The 14,546-nt window shown below is 47.8% G+C and overlaps 1 protein-coding gene across 2 annotated transcripts; it reads right to left on the bottom strand.

The window, feature by feature from the left end:
* Positions 1-6,023: 6,023 nt before the first annotated feature.
* CENPA (centromere protein A) lies at positions 6,024-11,765 on the bottom strand. Of its 2 annotated transcripts, XM_032867013.1 has the most exons (5): positions 11,237-11,765; positions 7,552-7,661; positions 6,985-7,062; positions 6,538-6,689; positions 6,024-6,175 (listed from the first exon to the last, which is right to left on the bottom strand). In XM_032867013.1, the coding sequence occupies exons 1-4, from the start codon at positions 11,328-11,330 to the stop codon at positions 6,555-6,557; spliced, it is 417 nt and encodes a 138-aa protein (XP_032722904.1). In that variant the 5' UTR covers positions 11,331-11,765; the 3' UTR covers positions 6,024-6,175; positions 6,538-6,554. The 2 variants fall into 2 exon arrangements, with proteins under 2 accessions (XP_032722904.1, XP_032722903.1); XM_032867012.1 differs by lacking the exon at positions 6,024-6,175 and having other exon boundaries at positions 6,302-6,689.
* Between the last annotated feature and the right edge of the window lie 2,781 nt (positions 11,766-14,546).

The following is a 14,546-nucleotide window of genomic DNA, read 5'->3' as shown; positions in this document are numbered from 1 at the left end:
GGCTCTGAGGTGAGTCACAGGGAGGGAGGCCGGTCTGTTGGGTGCCAGACTGAATAGGTTAACAGGTCCCGTGTACGGACTAGCTCTGTGCGACCCCACTAGCCCTTTACTCACCTGCTCGCACGAAGCCCAGGTCACAACTGACCAGCAGGAGGACCGTAGGGCTTAAGTATGGGGAGAGGGGCATCAGCGAAGCCGTGGTCCCCACCGAGTCCGCTGGGAGGCACTGGGGCATCCGCTTGACATCCAGGCGGCGCTCCTGGAGGTGGCAGGAGTTGTTGCGGGGGGGTGTCCAGGACTGCCCAGAACGCACGGGTGGCAGCAGCTCTCCCGGGCTCCCCACCGCCCACAGCAGCCCGGATCCCCCCGTTCTCCCCACGCCTTCCCCACCCCCGCGTCACCCGGGCGTCCCCAGTGCGCCGCTCTGCCCGGCCCACACCCACCTCCGCCGGTCCTCCCGGTCGGTCAGGCCTCAGGGGGCTGCTCGGTGCCCAGAGGGCGGCCCATCGCTCGGCTCCGCGGCGCTGCCCCTGCCCCATCCCGACGCGGGCCCGTTGCGGCGGGCAGCGCGGGTCCGAGCTGCGGGCACAGGGCAGGCGGAGGCGTAGCGAGCCGCGGGGCGGCGGGGAGCCCCCAGAGCTCGGACGGGCCGCGTAGTCTGTCCCTGAGCGGGGGGCGGTGCCGGCGCGGCCTGGCCACTGGCCGGAGTCCCGGTGCGGGAGGCAGTGCGGCTGCCCCGCCGGCGCCTACAGCGGGATGTGACCGTCCCGGCTAACTAGCCGCCGCCTTCTGCAGAGCTGGCCCCGCTCGCTCAGCCGCAGCTCGACCGGGACGTGCCGCCCCGCCCCGCCGGGGTTCTCGCCGCCGTCATCCCCCTCACCCCCCCTCCCCCGACCCCGTTCTCCCGGGGCTCCTCCCACGACCCTCCCTTAGGCGGCCTTCCGGGTCCCCTTGCCTCTGATCCCCGCTGGTCCGAGGAGCCTTCCGGGGCCTAGGGAGAGGCGCAGGTGCGAGGGTCTCGGGCACCCGGGAGGGCCCCTCCCTCCCCGGGTGGAATTAGCCAAGTTGGGAGGAGGAATCCCACTTGCCCTGCGGGAGGGGACAGAGTAGGGAGATAATTGTTCTAAAATCTCCTACTTGTAGACTGCGTCAGCTTTTAAATCTCTTCCCCATTCATAATCTGATATTGATTCTCTTCGCTCTCATTAATTTTTTAATTTATTAAACAAATATTTATTGAGCGTCCCCTAGGTGTCTGGGCATGGGAAGAGCTGGAGTCCAGCGGTTAAGACAGCAGGCTGGGTTTATAGCGGCGGAAGTCTAAAGAGTAGCAACCCATGGTTTTTAGCTCTTCTTCCTGCCTGGCGTGGAGAAATTGGTCGTCTAAGTGTCAGGTTTCCTAAAACCAATGCCGGAGTGGATCCCAGCACCTTGGGATCATGACCCGAGACAAAGGCAGATACTTAACCAACTGAGCCACCCCAGATGTCCCTGAGTTTTTTTTGATACGATTTTATCTTTTGAATATGTAAAACATAACGTGGTTTAAAGTCAAACTGTATAGGGTGCCTGGGTGGCTCAGTGGGTTAAGCCTCTGCCTTCAGCTCAGGTCATGATCTCAGGGTCCTGGGATCAGTCCCACATCAGGCTCTCTGCTCAGTGGAGAGCCTGCTTCCCACCCACCCTCTGCCTGCCTCTCTCCCTACTTGTGATTTCTCTCTCTGTGTGTCAAATAAATAAATAAAATCTTAAAAAAAAAAAAGTCAAACTGTATGATAAGGAGATGTCCCATCCCCTTCACTCTTCTTCCACCTGTTTCCACTCATCCCTGCAGGTAAACAATTTCATTAGTTACTGACTTGCCTTCCTATGTTTCTTTTTGCAAAAAAAGCATATTTGTTTGTACTTTGCAATTTTTTTTTTACAAGAGGCCCTGTGCTATGTATATTCTTTTGTGCTTCAATGAGATATCCTGAAAATAACTCCACTTGGGTTTATAAAACCCTTCCTCATTATTTTTTACATTTGTGTGTAGATTGTTCATGTGCAAGAATGATTGGGGCAGTCTCTGATGTAGGGCATTTTGTTGTCTCCGGCGTTTTGCTATTACCAATAATGATGCAATGAATATGCGTGTGTTTCTGTAATGTAGAAGTGTATCTTTGCGTAAATTCCTAGAAGAACGAGAGCTGGATGAAAGGACAAATACATACGTAATTCCATTAGATACAGCAGCATTTCCCCTCAGGATTGTCCCATTTTGCTTCTTGTACCAGCAATATAGAAGAACGCCTATTTCCTATAGTTCCTTTTTTAAAAAAAGATTTATTTATTTATTTGAGGGAGGGGAGGGCAGAGGGAGAGAGTCTTATGTGGACTCTGCACTGAGTGTGGAGCCCAGCATGGGGCTCAATCCCATGACCCTGAGATCAGGACCTGAGCCAAAACCAAGAGTTGGATGCTTCACCAACTGAGCCACTGAGGCAGCCCTTCCCCATAGCCTCTTTAAACACATTCAAAAGCTTTTGAATTTTTGCCAGTCTGGTAGATGAGAAATTCTATTTCTGTGTGGTTTTCATTTCTATTTTACTTATGTGTTTGGTTGAGCATCTTTTCACATGCTTAAAGGTCTTTAGTAAATCTTTTTCTTTGTGAACTGTGTGTTCACGTAAATACATGAAATAAACTCATTTTCTAATGATATTGGGGTCTGGATGCCCCCTTGATTTTTAGTACTTTATTTCTATTTAAAGATATATTTATTTGAGAGAGAGAGAGTGAGAGAGCACAAGCAGGGGGAGCGACATGCAGAGGGAGAGAGAGAGAAGCAGGCTCCCCGCTAAGCAATGACCTCAATGCTGGCCTTGATCATGACCTGAGCTGAAGGCAGAGGCTTAACTGACTGAGCCCGATTTTTAGTACTTCATAAATCAGGGGCATTAGTTCTTTCTTTCTGATATGCATTGTAAATATTTCATTTGGGTTTTAACCATGCAAATGTCTTTGTTTTAATTCTACTGGGGTAGAACTTATTAATCCATTTTTTGTTGAATCTGGACCCTGAGGCACAAAAAGCTCTCTGCTACCCCCAGGTTGTAAAGGGACTCTACCTGTGTTTTCTTCTAGTACATGTTTCTTCTAGTAAAAATAGTTTCTTTTTTCCTTTCCTTCTTTTTTTTTTTTTTAAACACTTAGACCTGCAATTCATTAGTTTATTCTTGTCTATGGGTTAAGGTATGAACCCAGTTTAATTTTTTTCTATGTGACTATCTGATTGTCTCTCTCCATATATATATATAATTTATTCAAGAGAGAGAGCGAGCAAGAGAGAAGGAGCTGGGGGAGGGGCAGAAGCGGGCTCCCCGTTGAGCAGGGAGCCCCATGGGGAGCTCCATCCCTGGACCCCGAGATCACGACCTGAGCTGAAGGCAGACGTTAACCAACTGAGCCCCCCAAATGCCCCATCTCAATACATTTTTAAAATTCATCTTTTCCTGAGTGATTTGAGGTGCAACCTCTATCAGATACTTAGTTCCCATGTGCGCTGGTTTATTTCTAGACTTTCTGTTCTGTCCTACCAGTCTATTGATGTGATGATGCCATTCAGTTTAAATATAGAGGCTTATTGTGGGCTTACTATTTAAAAGGTTAATGCTTCTCTCTTCTTTTTAAGGAGTTTTCTAGGTACAGTTGCTGCCTTTTTTCTATATGGACTTTAAAATGAATGTGTCTGTACAAATGGTTATTTGATGGTCAGTGACATAAATGATATAACCCAGATTTGACCGATCTCTTTCCCACAGGGCAGTCTGTGTACTGCATACTAGCTAGCTTCATTCTGATTGGTCGGATTTCTGTGTGCACTCTTTTTTTTTGCCAAATGAGCCACAATATCTTTTTTTTTTTTTTTTCAGTTTTTATCTAAATTCCTATTAGTTAACATACAGTGTAATGTTAGTTTCAGGTGTATAGTATGATTCAACACTTCCATACAACACCCGGTGCCCATCACAAGCGCACTCCTTAATCCCCATCGCCTGCTTCACCCACCCCCGCCCCCACCTACCTCCCCTCTGGTAACCATTGCTCTGTAGCTAACAGTCTGTTTCCTGGTTTGCCTCTCTCTCTCATTTTCCCCTTTGTTTTGTTTCTTAAATTTCACACACAAGTGAAATCCTATGGTGTTCATCTTCCTCAGACTGACTTAGTTCACTTATCCTCATAGTCTCTAGCTCCCATCTACATCCTTGCAAATGTTCCTATTCAGTACTCATGTCCTTGTCAATCGCTTGTTAAGTATTTTCAATATACCCTCTGCAAGGGATGTGTGTGACCTGCTCCTTCTAGAATGCCAGCATAAGGAGGCAGAAGTAGTGGTAGCTTGTTCCCTAGACTGGCAAGGACCCAGTAATGAATCCCCTCAATTCGTTTTCTGGGCTCTTGTTACAGTAATAGATGCTAAGTGCAGTAATAGAAAGTTATATAAGGGCAAGAGATGAGGGCCAAGGACAGGTGGGCTTTCACTCACAGTACTGTGTGTTTGCACAGTGTTTTAGTATTCAGTGTGCTTTCATATACATTATCTTATTCCCACAAGGAGATGATTGTGGCCAAGTAGGAAATGCCTTCATCACAGATCAGAAGACCTGGATTTAGGTCCTGATTCTACATGTCACTATCATATAAACTTATTCAAGTGGCTTCTTTTTTAAGATTTTATTTATTTGTTTGACAGAGAGAGACATAGCGAGAGAGGGAACACAAGCAGGGGAGTGGGAGAGGGAGAAGCAGGCTTCTTTCGGAGCAGGGAGCCGGATGCAGGGCTTGATCCCAGGACCCTGGGATCATGACCTGAGCTGAAATGAAGGCAGACGCTTAACGACTGAGCCACCCAGACACCTGAAGGCAGACTATAATCTTCTAATAAATAATACTCTGACAAGAACTTTAAATACATTCACAGTAGATACACTTTATTTGAATGTCGGTATAAATAGGACTTGATGTTGAACAGGAAGAGGATTTTCCAAAGGGTTAAAATTTATCCAACAACAGAACTTGGTCCTTCCCTTCAGTTCTCCAAATTTGGTCGTCCCACACATCACTGTCAGAGGTCCACCCTCGCTAATCATTTCCATCACACGCAAAGTCTAAAAGTCTTCCGGTGGCCCTTTCCATTTCTCTGGAAATCTCTTTAACTGCTTTCGGTTGCGACAGAAGTGTAAGGTTTTCACCCGTTCACACTCTACTGGAGCCCGAAACACATCCCTCCATTCTCTTGTTTAAATGGAGGCTGCTTGTCCCGCGTGTACAAATGGAGAACTGAACAGTAACTCACAAAAAACGTAGCATCTCCATATGCGGTAACTGTAACTTTGCTTTACAGTTTTTTCATTAAAGAATTAATTTTATTATCTTTCCACAAAGAAGTGATAAAGACACCTGTAAAAACTTTGAGAAGGCACTTTAAAATCCCGAGATGAAAAATTCTAAAGTATAAATCATGATATGTCATCTATGCTTTACAAAGAATAAAATAAATTCTACAAGTCGGAATTTAGAATTTCTGAAGAGTTTGACAGGAATTTACTCAAAGGAATCAGAACGACAGGACTTAAGACTTTCTATTTTAACCCCAGTTGAGTTTTTAAAAAGCTCCCCAGCTGTCGGCAGGTGTGGCCCATGCCTCCCTTGCTGCCCCGCTCCTGGTGAGGTTAATTGAGGGACGGATTAGTGCCTGGATGTGCTGGGCTCTTTGTGCAACTGACTCAAGTGGTTGCCTTTTATATTTTTCCCTTATGTTCTAAAAAAAAGTAAATATACATATGGCAAGAAATGTAAATGGTACAGGAAGATGTAAAATAATAGGTAAGTATCTTTTTTTCCATAGCCTAGAAAGTCTGAGGTCTTCAAAATCATTCAGCAGTCATGTGAATCATTTGCAAATTGAAGCGAACCTTGGAGTCTCATTATCTAAAAAGAATTCTCAGTCCTTTGGAATGCTGTTGATTTTCTCATCATTACCTCTGTTCCAGAGGAAAGCTATGCAGTCTTGTCTTTCTTAAAAGAACCGATTACAAAAGCGACATGCGCTCTGCTCAGGGACAGCGAGTAGACACCTCCTTGCCCTTCGCGGATCTGTTCCTAGCTCTGGACAGAGGCCTTGGTGTCTTCCCTGAAAGTCAGGTATCACATTTACTACCAAGGCATTTTCAACAGCCAAACTTCTCTTAATCGAAATGAATCACCTGGTCCTTGTAAAACAGAGGCTGAATTCTAACAGACCCGTGTTGCCTGGACATTAAATAGATAAATATTTTTATTTAACATTGTACAAAAGGGCAGGAGCCATAGAATCCCAAGCATTCAAGCTAAAACCGAGTCAAACCTTTCCTAGAGAACAAAGGGAAGTGAGACAGTAAGGTACCACGGATGGCAATTCCTTCAGAGAAATTCCCATCCCGGTGATGAGAGGCTGGGGCGGGGGGGCTTCTTCCCCAGAGGCCGATCTCTCTGCAGTGGGCAAGCAAGGCTTACAGAGACGGGGCAGGGGCTCAGCCAAGCCCTTCCTGGATGCCTCGGATCCTTCTGGCCAGCTGCACGTCCTTCGGGAAGAGAGTGACCCGGCCGGCGTGTAAAGACAGGAGATAGGCGTCCTCAAAGAGATGAACTAGAAATGCTTCTGCGGCCTGGGGGCAGAGAGAAACGGGATGCGATGGGGCGTGGGCTGCTTCGTTCTAGGAGCCCCACCGCCCGTGGTCTCTGAGGGCTCCCAGCGCTGTCTGAAAGGCTGCCCACAAAACGAGGGTGGACTGTGCCTGGGAATTCTGCTATCACCACAGAAAGATCTGGCCTCCAAACCCCGGGCGTTCCTTGATGGTGTCTTTAAAGAGGCAAGGATCAGCGTGTGGCACATCTCAGTCAGCCCTGTGGAATTCCAGAATGCCTTTCTCCTGACCCCACCAAAGTGAACCCACTTCTTACCTCTTGTAGGGCCAACAGGGCCTGGGCTTGCCAAGAGAAGTCCACCCCACGAGTGAATTTAACGCATATCTCTCTTGCCTGTGAAGGAGGGGTGGGATGGGGAGCAAGGGAGAAAGGGAATGGGGAGTGGACAGTAAAAGAAGAAAGATTCAAGGGGAAGATCCTCTCCATGAATTTCTGTGAATCTTCACTTCTGTGATACCTTGTGGCCCTTAATCTTAGGACCTAACTAGCAGCTGGTGTCGACTCCTGGGAGTTGCGGAATTGGGATGTCTCCTGCTGGTGGTAGGGAGAGGAGGAGGAAATCTCCCAGGGTAGGAAGAGGGGTCAAGCATGGATGGATGAGGGAGTCCCTATTTCTATAACCAAAGAGCACAGTTTCAGAGGTGGTGGGGGTTAGAAACTGAACCGGAAGGCACCCCTGGTGGGCTCATGTTTTCCAAAGATGAAGAGTCCTGTGCCAGGTTAGAGAAGAGGTTCCCTTAGCCATTCAGGCAAGAGATGACAGAGTCCGCACTACCGGGGAGAGTTAAAGAAAGGAGGCAGCAGGGGGTTGGCGGAGCTCACCAGGCGGCCAAAGGGGCTCTTCCTTATCAGCAGGCCTGTGCTCTTCTGAAGCGTTCGGATTTCCTTCAGAATCCGGGATCTCCGGGGACCACGCTGACGGGAGGAAGCGCCTGAGAAGAGTTGGGTTGGCAAGTGGAGTGTCAGTAGCTGAGCCTCGAAGCATGGCTGACACAGGCCAACTGTCAGATGGCCAGGCTGCCATTCACTCCACGGAAGCAGGGATTTCGGTCTATCATTTTTTTTTTTTTTAAAGATTTTTATTTTTTATTTATTTGACAGGCAGAGATCACAAGTATGCAGAGAGGCAGGAAGAGAGAGAGGAGGAAGCGAGAGAGGAGGAAGCAGGCTCCCTGCTGAGCAGAGAGCCTGATGTGGGGCTCGATCCCAGGACCCCGAGATCATGACCTGAGCTGAAGGCAGAGGCTTAACCCACTGAGCCACCCAGGCGCCCCTCGGTCTATCATTTACTATGATTATCTTCAGCAACTGGAGAACAGTGGATAGAGGCTACATAAATATTTGCTAAATGAATGAGCGGTCCTCTGAGGATTCATCCTCAGTAATGATCCTTTGAGGGTATTATCTTAAATGCCAACTCTTCCAAGAAGCCTTTCCTGATTCCCAGTCACTTCCAAACTGATAGGTCACCTTCTTCCTCTGAGCCCTGCAGTACTTCGGGCCTCTTTACTTTTTCCCATCTAGATTAGAAACTCAGTTATTTTATTTTATTTTTGAGCTGGAAGGAATCTGAGAGGTTCTCTAGCACAATTCCCCGTCTCCGTTATCCTGAGACCCAAAGAAGTGAAGACAATTGGTCAGAGCTCATTTGTGGCCAAGGAGGGACCTTGGACATGGCATAACTCAGTGCCTATGTTAGGCCACTGGGCTATGGAGCCAGAGCTTTTGGCTCAAAGACCAGTTCCAACAACAAAAAAAGAAAAAAAAAATCTTAAAAATATTCCCAAAAGTAGAGGTCAAAAAAATGAAATTCTGATTTGAAATTAAAAACACAAAAATAAAAAATAAAAACAAAAACCCACAAAAAAACAAAAACAAAACATTGAACTATTGTGTTGAAGAAGAGACTTAATTGACATTAGACTATGTAGAAGTGAATCAAAAGTCTACATCTCAAAACTGACGAGATACAGCTAAATAGTACTAGAGGAAAATGTGCAGGTTCAAGATCGATTCTCTGTTAAAAAAACAAAAGCTTGAAAAGGCAGCTGAGCTCAGTATTCACCTCAAGTGTTAGGAAGAGTAGTACTAAAATAAACCAAAAGAAGATAACCAAATGTTCAAGATAATAAAATAATGAAAAAGGGAAAAACAAAAAACAGTATGATGGTTAGATAAATAAAATCAAGGACCAACAAAAAAACACTAAACCACTCCTAAGCTGAACAAAGAATAAAAAGAAAAACCTCCATGAAAACTAACATTTTTTTTTTAAATAAGTTTTTTCCTTATTTATTTGACAGAGAGAGAGAGAGAGACAGAGGGAGAGCACAAGCTGGGGGAGCGGCAGGCAGGGGGAGAGGGAGAAGCAGGCTCCCCACTGAGCAGGTAGCGCAACCTTGAGATCATGATCTGAGCTGATGGCAGATGCCCAACTGTCTGAGCCACGCTGGAATCCCCCAAACTAACATTTTGAAGGAGAAAATTAGCTCCAGAAATGTTACTTAAGGTCCAGTCGAGGAAAGAGAAGGCACACCAAGTAGTTAAACCCCTGGGAGGGATTTAATAGTGACCTAATTACAAAGTGTAAGGAGAGCCGCATGAGCAAGTGGGGAATGGGGACCGGAGAAACAGGGGGGCCTCACACTCAGGAGTCAGGCTACTGGTGTCTACCGCCCCCCACTACTGTTTGGCAATCCACACTCCCTTGGAGGCAGCCTTTAATAGACAGATGCAGCCGTCGCAGAAAATGAATGAACACAACCAATCTTACCAACGTGAGAAGGGCAACACCGTGTAAGGAAGGAAACAGACTCGACAAACAAAATAACCAATACTGGAGGAATCTGAGTTAGCAAGAAAAAAAGAGACTTTGAGAGAAATATGGGTAATAACCTCAGAGGTGTAAGGGAAGACCTGACATCTGGGCCCTCGAACCAGGGGTTGTGAAAAGTAACCAACTCTGGGGAGATATCATGGGAAAGAATGGGGGTTAGATATTTAATCACTGGGTCTTGCAGTGTCAGGATACAGAGTTGGGATTTAATCCCAAAGTAACAGGAAGCTATGGGAGAGTTTTAAGGAAGACAGAGAGGTGGTCCACTTACATTTTATTTATTTATTTTTAAAAGATTTATTTATTAGGGTGCCTGGTGGCTCAGTCTGTTAAAAGTTGGACTTCGGCTCAGGTCATCATCCCAGGGTCGCAGGATCAAGCCCCATGTTGGGCTCTGTGCTCAGCAGGGAGTCTGCTTCTCCCTCTCCCTCTGCCCCTCCCACTCCTTTGCGCTCTCTCTCTCTCTCTCTCTCTCTCTGTGTGTGTGTCAAATAAATAAAATATTTTTTAAAAAGTCCTGGGGCTCCTGGGTGGCTCAGTGGGTTAAAGCCTCTGCCTTCGGCTCAGGTCATGATCCTGCAGTCCTGGGTTCGAGCCCCGCATCAGGCTCTCTGCTCAGCAGGGAGCCTGCCCCCCCCCCACCCCCGCCTGCCTCTCTGCCTACCTGTGATTTCTGCCTGTCAAATAAATAAAATCTTAAAAAAAAATAAAGTCCTTATTTGCAAACAGTAACCTACTTAATCATTTTGATGGAAGCAACTGAACAATAGAATTAGCAAGAGAATTCAGTAAATTGGCTGGGTGCAAAGGTTATTAAGGTTCAGGAAAGAAAAATAACCCATAATACACTTTTTTCACCCTGCTCTTAACTACCTAGCAGGAGACAAGTAAAACAGTTGTTGCCACAAGGAACAGTTCTTGCCCCGTGGGGCATCCACCAGACTCATCCACCAGACCACAGTGCAGAAACTGAGGACCACAGACCTGTCTTCTTTCGCGATCCCAAACCTCAGGAAGGCAACAAGGTGAGAGCACTCTACTGAAGGCCCAACAATGCCATTCACTTAAGAAACACATACATTGCCCACCCCCCCCATCCCCCACATAAGGACACCTGGAAGGGTACCTTCTAAAAGCAGAATTGTTTGAAATTGTCACCACAAGCGGCCAATAATTTTGCAACCTAAAAAAGCACAAACACTTAAAAATCCTGTCTGCTGGAGCAAGCTGTGTGACCTTGTTCAAGTTACCCGGCCTGTCGGCGCATCAATTTTCTCATCTGTAAAATGGGCACAATGTAAAGTTGAGCTAATTCACGGAAGGAGTCGAACACAATGCCTGGTTAGTGGCAAGTACTCAATAAATGCGAGCAGTAGCAAAAATGAGTATTAGGAGCCAGGCCGCTTGGGCCATTCTTTCTCCTCCTGCTCGCTTTCCCCAGTCCCTTGCGGGGCCTGGAACTCGGGGCCAGGCCCGAGCAGGTGCGACCCGCAGCAGGGCTTTGCCCGGCCACAGGGGAGCGCCAGCCGGAAGTCGGGAGATTCGGACCCCTGCTCCGCACGCGAGCTCGGTTTTCCGGTCTGTGAAATGGGAACGCGGATCCGGCCGTGCCCACCTCACAGCCAGGCTGCAGGGAGGCCGGCTCCAGGGCAAGGGGCCGCGGCGGGTTACCTAAAGAGGGGGCCCGACGAGGGGGGCCGGCGGCCGGGCTCGCGGGGCGCCTCCTCGGGACTTCGGGCTTGCGGCTCCGGCGGCGCGGGCCCATGGCGCTCGCGGAGGGTGGCGGCCGGGCGGCTCCTTCTCTGCCTTCGAGGTCGGGGGACAGAGGCTGGCGTCCGGGGAGAAGCCCGGGAACGTCCTGGCCGCGTGCCCCGACCGGGTGAGTGTTCGGCAGCCCCCCGCGGGCCCTCGGTTCCAAGGGCCCGCACTGCCAACTCACTGGCGGCGTTTTTTAAAACCCGAATTCAGCGACTCCCAGTGGCTGGCTCTGGAACGCCCCTGGCGCAGAGCGACGGCAGGGAGGGCCAATGGGAGCACAGGCCGGAAGGCGAGCGGCGCGCGCCGAGTGAGGACGTAACGGATCGACGGTAGGAATCAGCCAATGGGAACCTGGAGAAATGAAAGAAGGCGGGAACTTCTGCTCTGCTTGTGCGGGTGCTCAGTTCTGACGGATCCGACCCTCCTCTTCGGGTTCCCTGTGGTTGGGCAAGAAAGCTCTATTCTGGAGATGTAGTTGCTGCGTTTGTAGAATGCGTACCTGAAGAGAAATAACTTTGTTCAAACATTTTGTGTTTGTCCTATCACCCGGAAGTGGTTTTTAAAGATGAGGAGACAGACCTAGAAAGAAAGGGACAAGCCCATGTCGCCCCCGGGGCCTCCCCAGGAACACCCCACGAATATGGCTCAGAAGCCAGTTTCACTGCGTGAACGTTACTGATGACTGGGGTGGCGGGACAGCCAGGATCTGACGATGTCTTGGCTCACACTCTCCTGCGCTGCAGTAGAATCCTCCTAGGGGAAATGACTCCTTCCCTTCATGTTGGAGATAACACTCATTCTGGCCAACTGTACATCTTGGTAGTTAGAATAAAGATTTTATTTTCTACACTTTGTTTCCTTGTATTTTCTAAATGTTTTCCAGTTAACGTGTATCATAATCAGGGAAAACGTCATTACAAAATCAGTGATTTCACGCAAGCCTTGTTCCCTGGTGCAGCCAGAGTGGAAAATAGTATGTTGATTAACCAAAAAAAATTAAATGTAGAATTACCGTATGACCCAGCAATTCCACTTCTGGGTATACACTCAAAGGAATTAAAGGCAGGGACTTGAGCTGGTATTTGTACACTAATGCTCACATCGATGTTACTCACAATAGCCCAAAATGTCCAAACGGATGAATAGATAAACAAAATGTAGTGCATACAAACAATGAGATACTATTCAGCCTTAAAAAGAAAGTAAGTTCTGACACATTACAAAGTGAATTGGGGTATTGAAGGCATTGGGGTAAGCAAAATACAACAGACACAAGAGGAGAACTACTGTTTGATTCCACTTACATTAGGTACATTACAGTGGTCAAATTCATAGATAGAAAGAAGGGTGGTGGTTGTCAGGGGCTCAAGGGAAAGGAGGAACGGAGAATTAGTGTTGAATGGGTACAGACTCTCAGTTTGGGAAGATAAAGTTCTGGGGATGGATAGTGGTTACCACTGCATAGCAAGGAGAATTCAATGCCACTGATAATCAAAATGGTGTTTTGTTGTGTGCATTTTATGATTTTTAAGAAGAGGGGGGAAAGGGCAAAGGAAGGGGAAAAAGGAAGCAGCTATACTTGGGGATACTCTGTGTGTCCACCGTGATGGAGGGTGGGGTGAGCAGTCTGGTCCAGGAGATCCATTCTTTGGTGGAGGCCTACGCAATGTAAGATCTGACAGCTAGGGGCTCTAAAATATAAGCCGACTCCTTGAAAGGCTCTTGTATTTATTCAATATTTCTCTAGTTCAGACTCTAATCAATTGAACGTTGTTTTACTGGTCTCTGCCTTTAGTGATCTTTCCAAACAGCAATTTGGATCTTATCACTCCCTTGCCTAAAACTCCCCCAGGGTACTCTAGGTCTACAGAGTTGTCAACTCATGCCACCGCAAAATCTAAAAGGTACAGCACCATGTGGGCGCCTGCCCACCTCTTTGACCTTGTCTCTGGCCACTTTTAGCATTGCATGCTTATTTCCAGGCATACCTGTCTACTTATCTGCGGTTCTTGAATACATCACTTACATGTTTCTGAGCTTTCCACAAGCTCCTGGCCAGGGAGACTCTTGCCCGTTCTTTAACATTCAGCTCTTGAGTGGAGCTCTCTGGGCATTCTAGGCTGAGTTAGCTGATCGCTCCTGTACGGCCTCCTTTGTATCTCATACAAAGGCCCCTTATGCACATCACACTGTGCTGGAATTCTTTCTTTACACATTTGTCTCCTGTTTTTCTTTCCTGGATCCACAGCCCTCAGAGCACATCCGTTCTCAATACAGTTGGCTGAATTCTGGGAGAGTAGTCCTCTACTGAAGGTTTTTTGACAAGCGTTCCTAATGAAGATGGGTGATTTATAAACTTCTATATCTAGGGGAAATTCCCTGCTGACCTTAAGTTTTGAAAGAATGTAGTCAACAAAAGGCCAAAGGGGCTTTTAACTAAGGCAAATATGAAAGCATGAGGTTAATCTGTAAGTGGGTCAGGGAGGTATACGTATTGAGTAATGCGGAGAACCTCTTCTTTTTACAGGTTGCTAAGGCCTTGAGAGGTAACATGACTTGTCCAAGGTCACCCAAAGTCGAAGCTCTCTGACTTCTGCTTCTTTCCTCTACACCAGGTGGCCCTTTGCTCCACTCCTCCTATTGTCCTCAGCGGGGGTCAGAGCTCTGACCTCTCTGAGTGCTGTTTGTTAAGCAGAGACCTTTGGACAAAGTAAAGGCAATTGGAACCACTTGGTCTGCTGCTAAATCTCTCTGCCTTGTGGGCAGATTCCTGGTGGAGGAGCCCGAGGGCTACCCCAGGTTCTGGAAGGCAGTTCTGCAGGCAGCCCCTGCCCTAGCCCCCCCCCGCCCCCCAAGACCTTTTTGCAGGGGGCAGGGACTGACTAGTCCGCTATGATGCACATAGTTTAAATTACACTGTCTTCCAACTGGTGTTTACAGAAGACTATTATCAGTCCTGATTTTGGGGTTCAGAACCTTCAACCAAACTTCCACCATTCCGAACCCCCTAACTCCACTGAAAAACATTCCCCACAACCCTTCAGCCTCAGTGAGAGAGGGGTGGTCCTTACCCTCCCGCCCACATGACCTCAAGGCCTCTTGAACTCACCCTCCAGAGGAGAAGTCAGCCTTGAGTGGTCGGAGAGAGGGAACGCATCTCCAGGGCCTGGGAGGGCACCTACTGTGGGCATGAAGTGTTCTTGAGGCATCTTGTTTTGTCTTA

This window comes from Lontra canadensis, unplaced genomic scaffold, assembly GCF_010015895.1.
Source record: "Lontra canadensis isolate GAN:19392208 unplaced genomic scaffold, GSC_riverotter_1.0 scaffold32, whole genome shotgun sequence".
Taxonomy (NCBI): Eukaryota; Metazoa; Chordata; class Mammalia; order Carnivora; family Mustelidae; genus Lontra; species Lontra canadensis.
This window is presented reverse-complemented; position numbering and strand designations above follow the sequence as displayed.

What these genes read in the sequence shown, in the direction of transcription:
- CENPA (XM_032867013.1), bottom strand. Translation starts at nt 11,330, where the DNA reads ATGGGCCCGCGCCGCCGGAGCCGCAAGCCCGAAGTCCCGAGGAGGCGC. An exon ending in TCGTCGGGCCCCCTCTTTAG is followed by an intron (nt 7,662 to 11,236) that starts GTAACCCGCCGC and finishes AACTCTTCTCAG; the next exon opens with GCGCTTCCTCCCGTCAGCGT. An exon ending in AGAGCCCCTTTGGCCGCCTG is followed by an intron (nt 7,063 to 7,551) that starts GTGAGCTCCGCC and finishes CCTCCTTCACAG; the next exon opens with GCAAGAGAGATATGCGTTAA.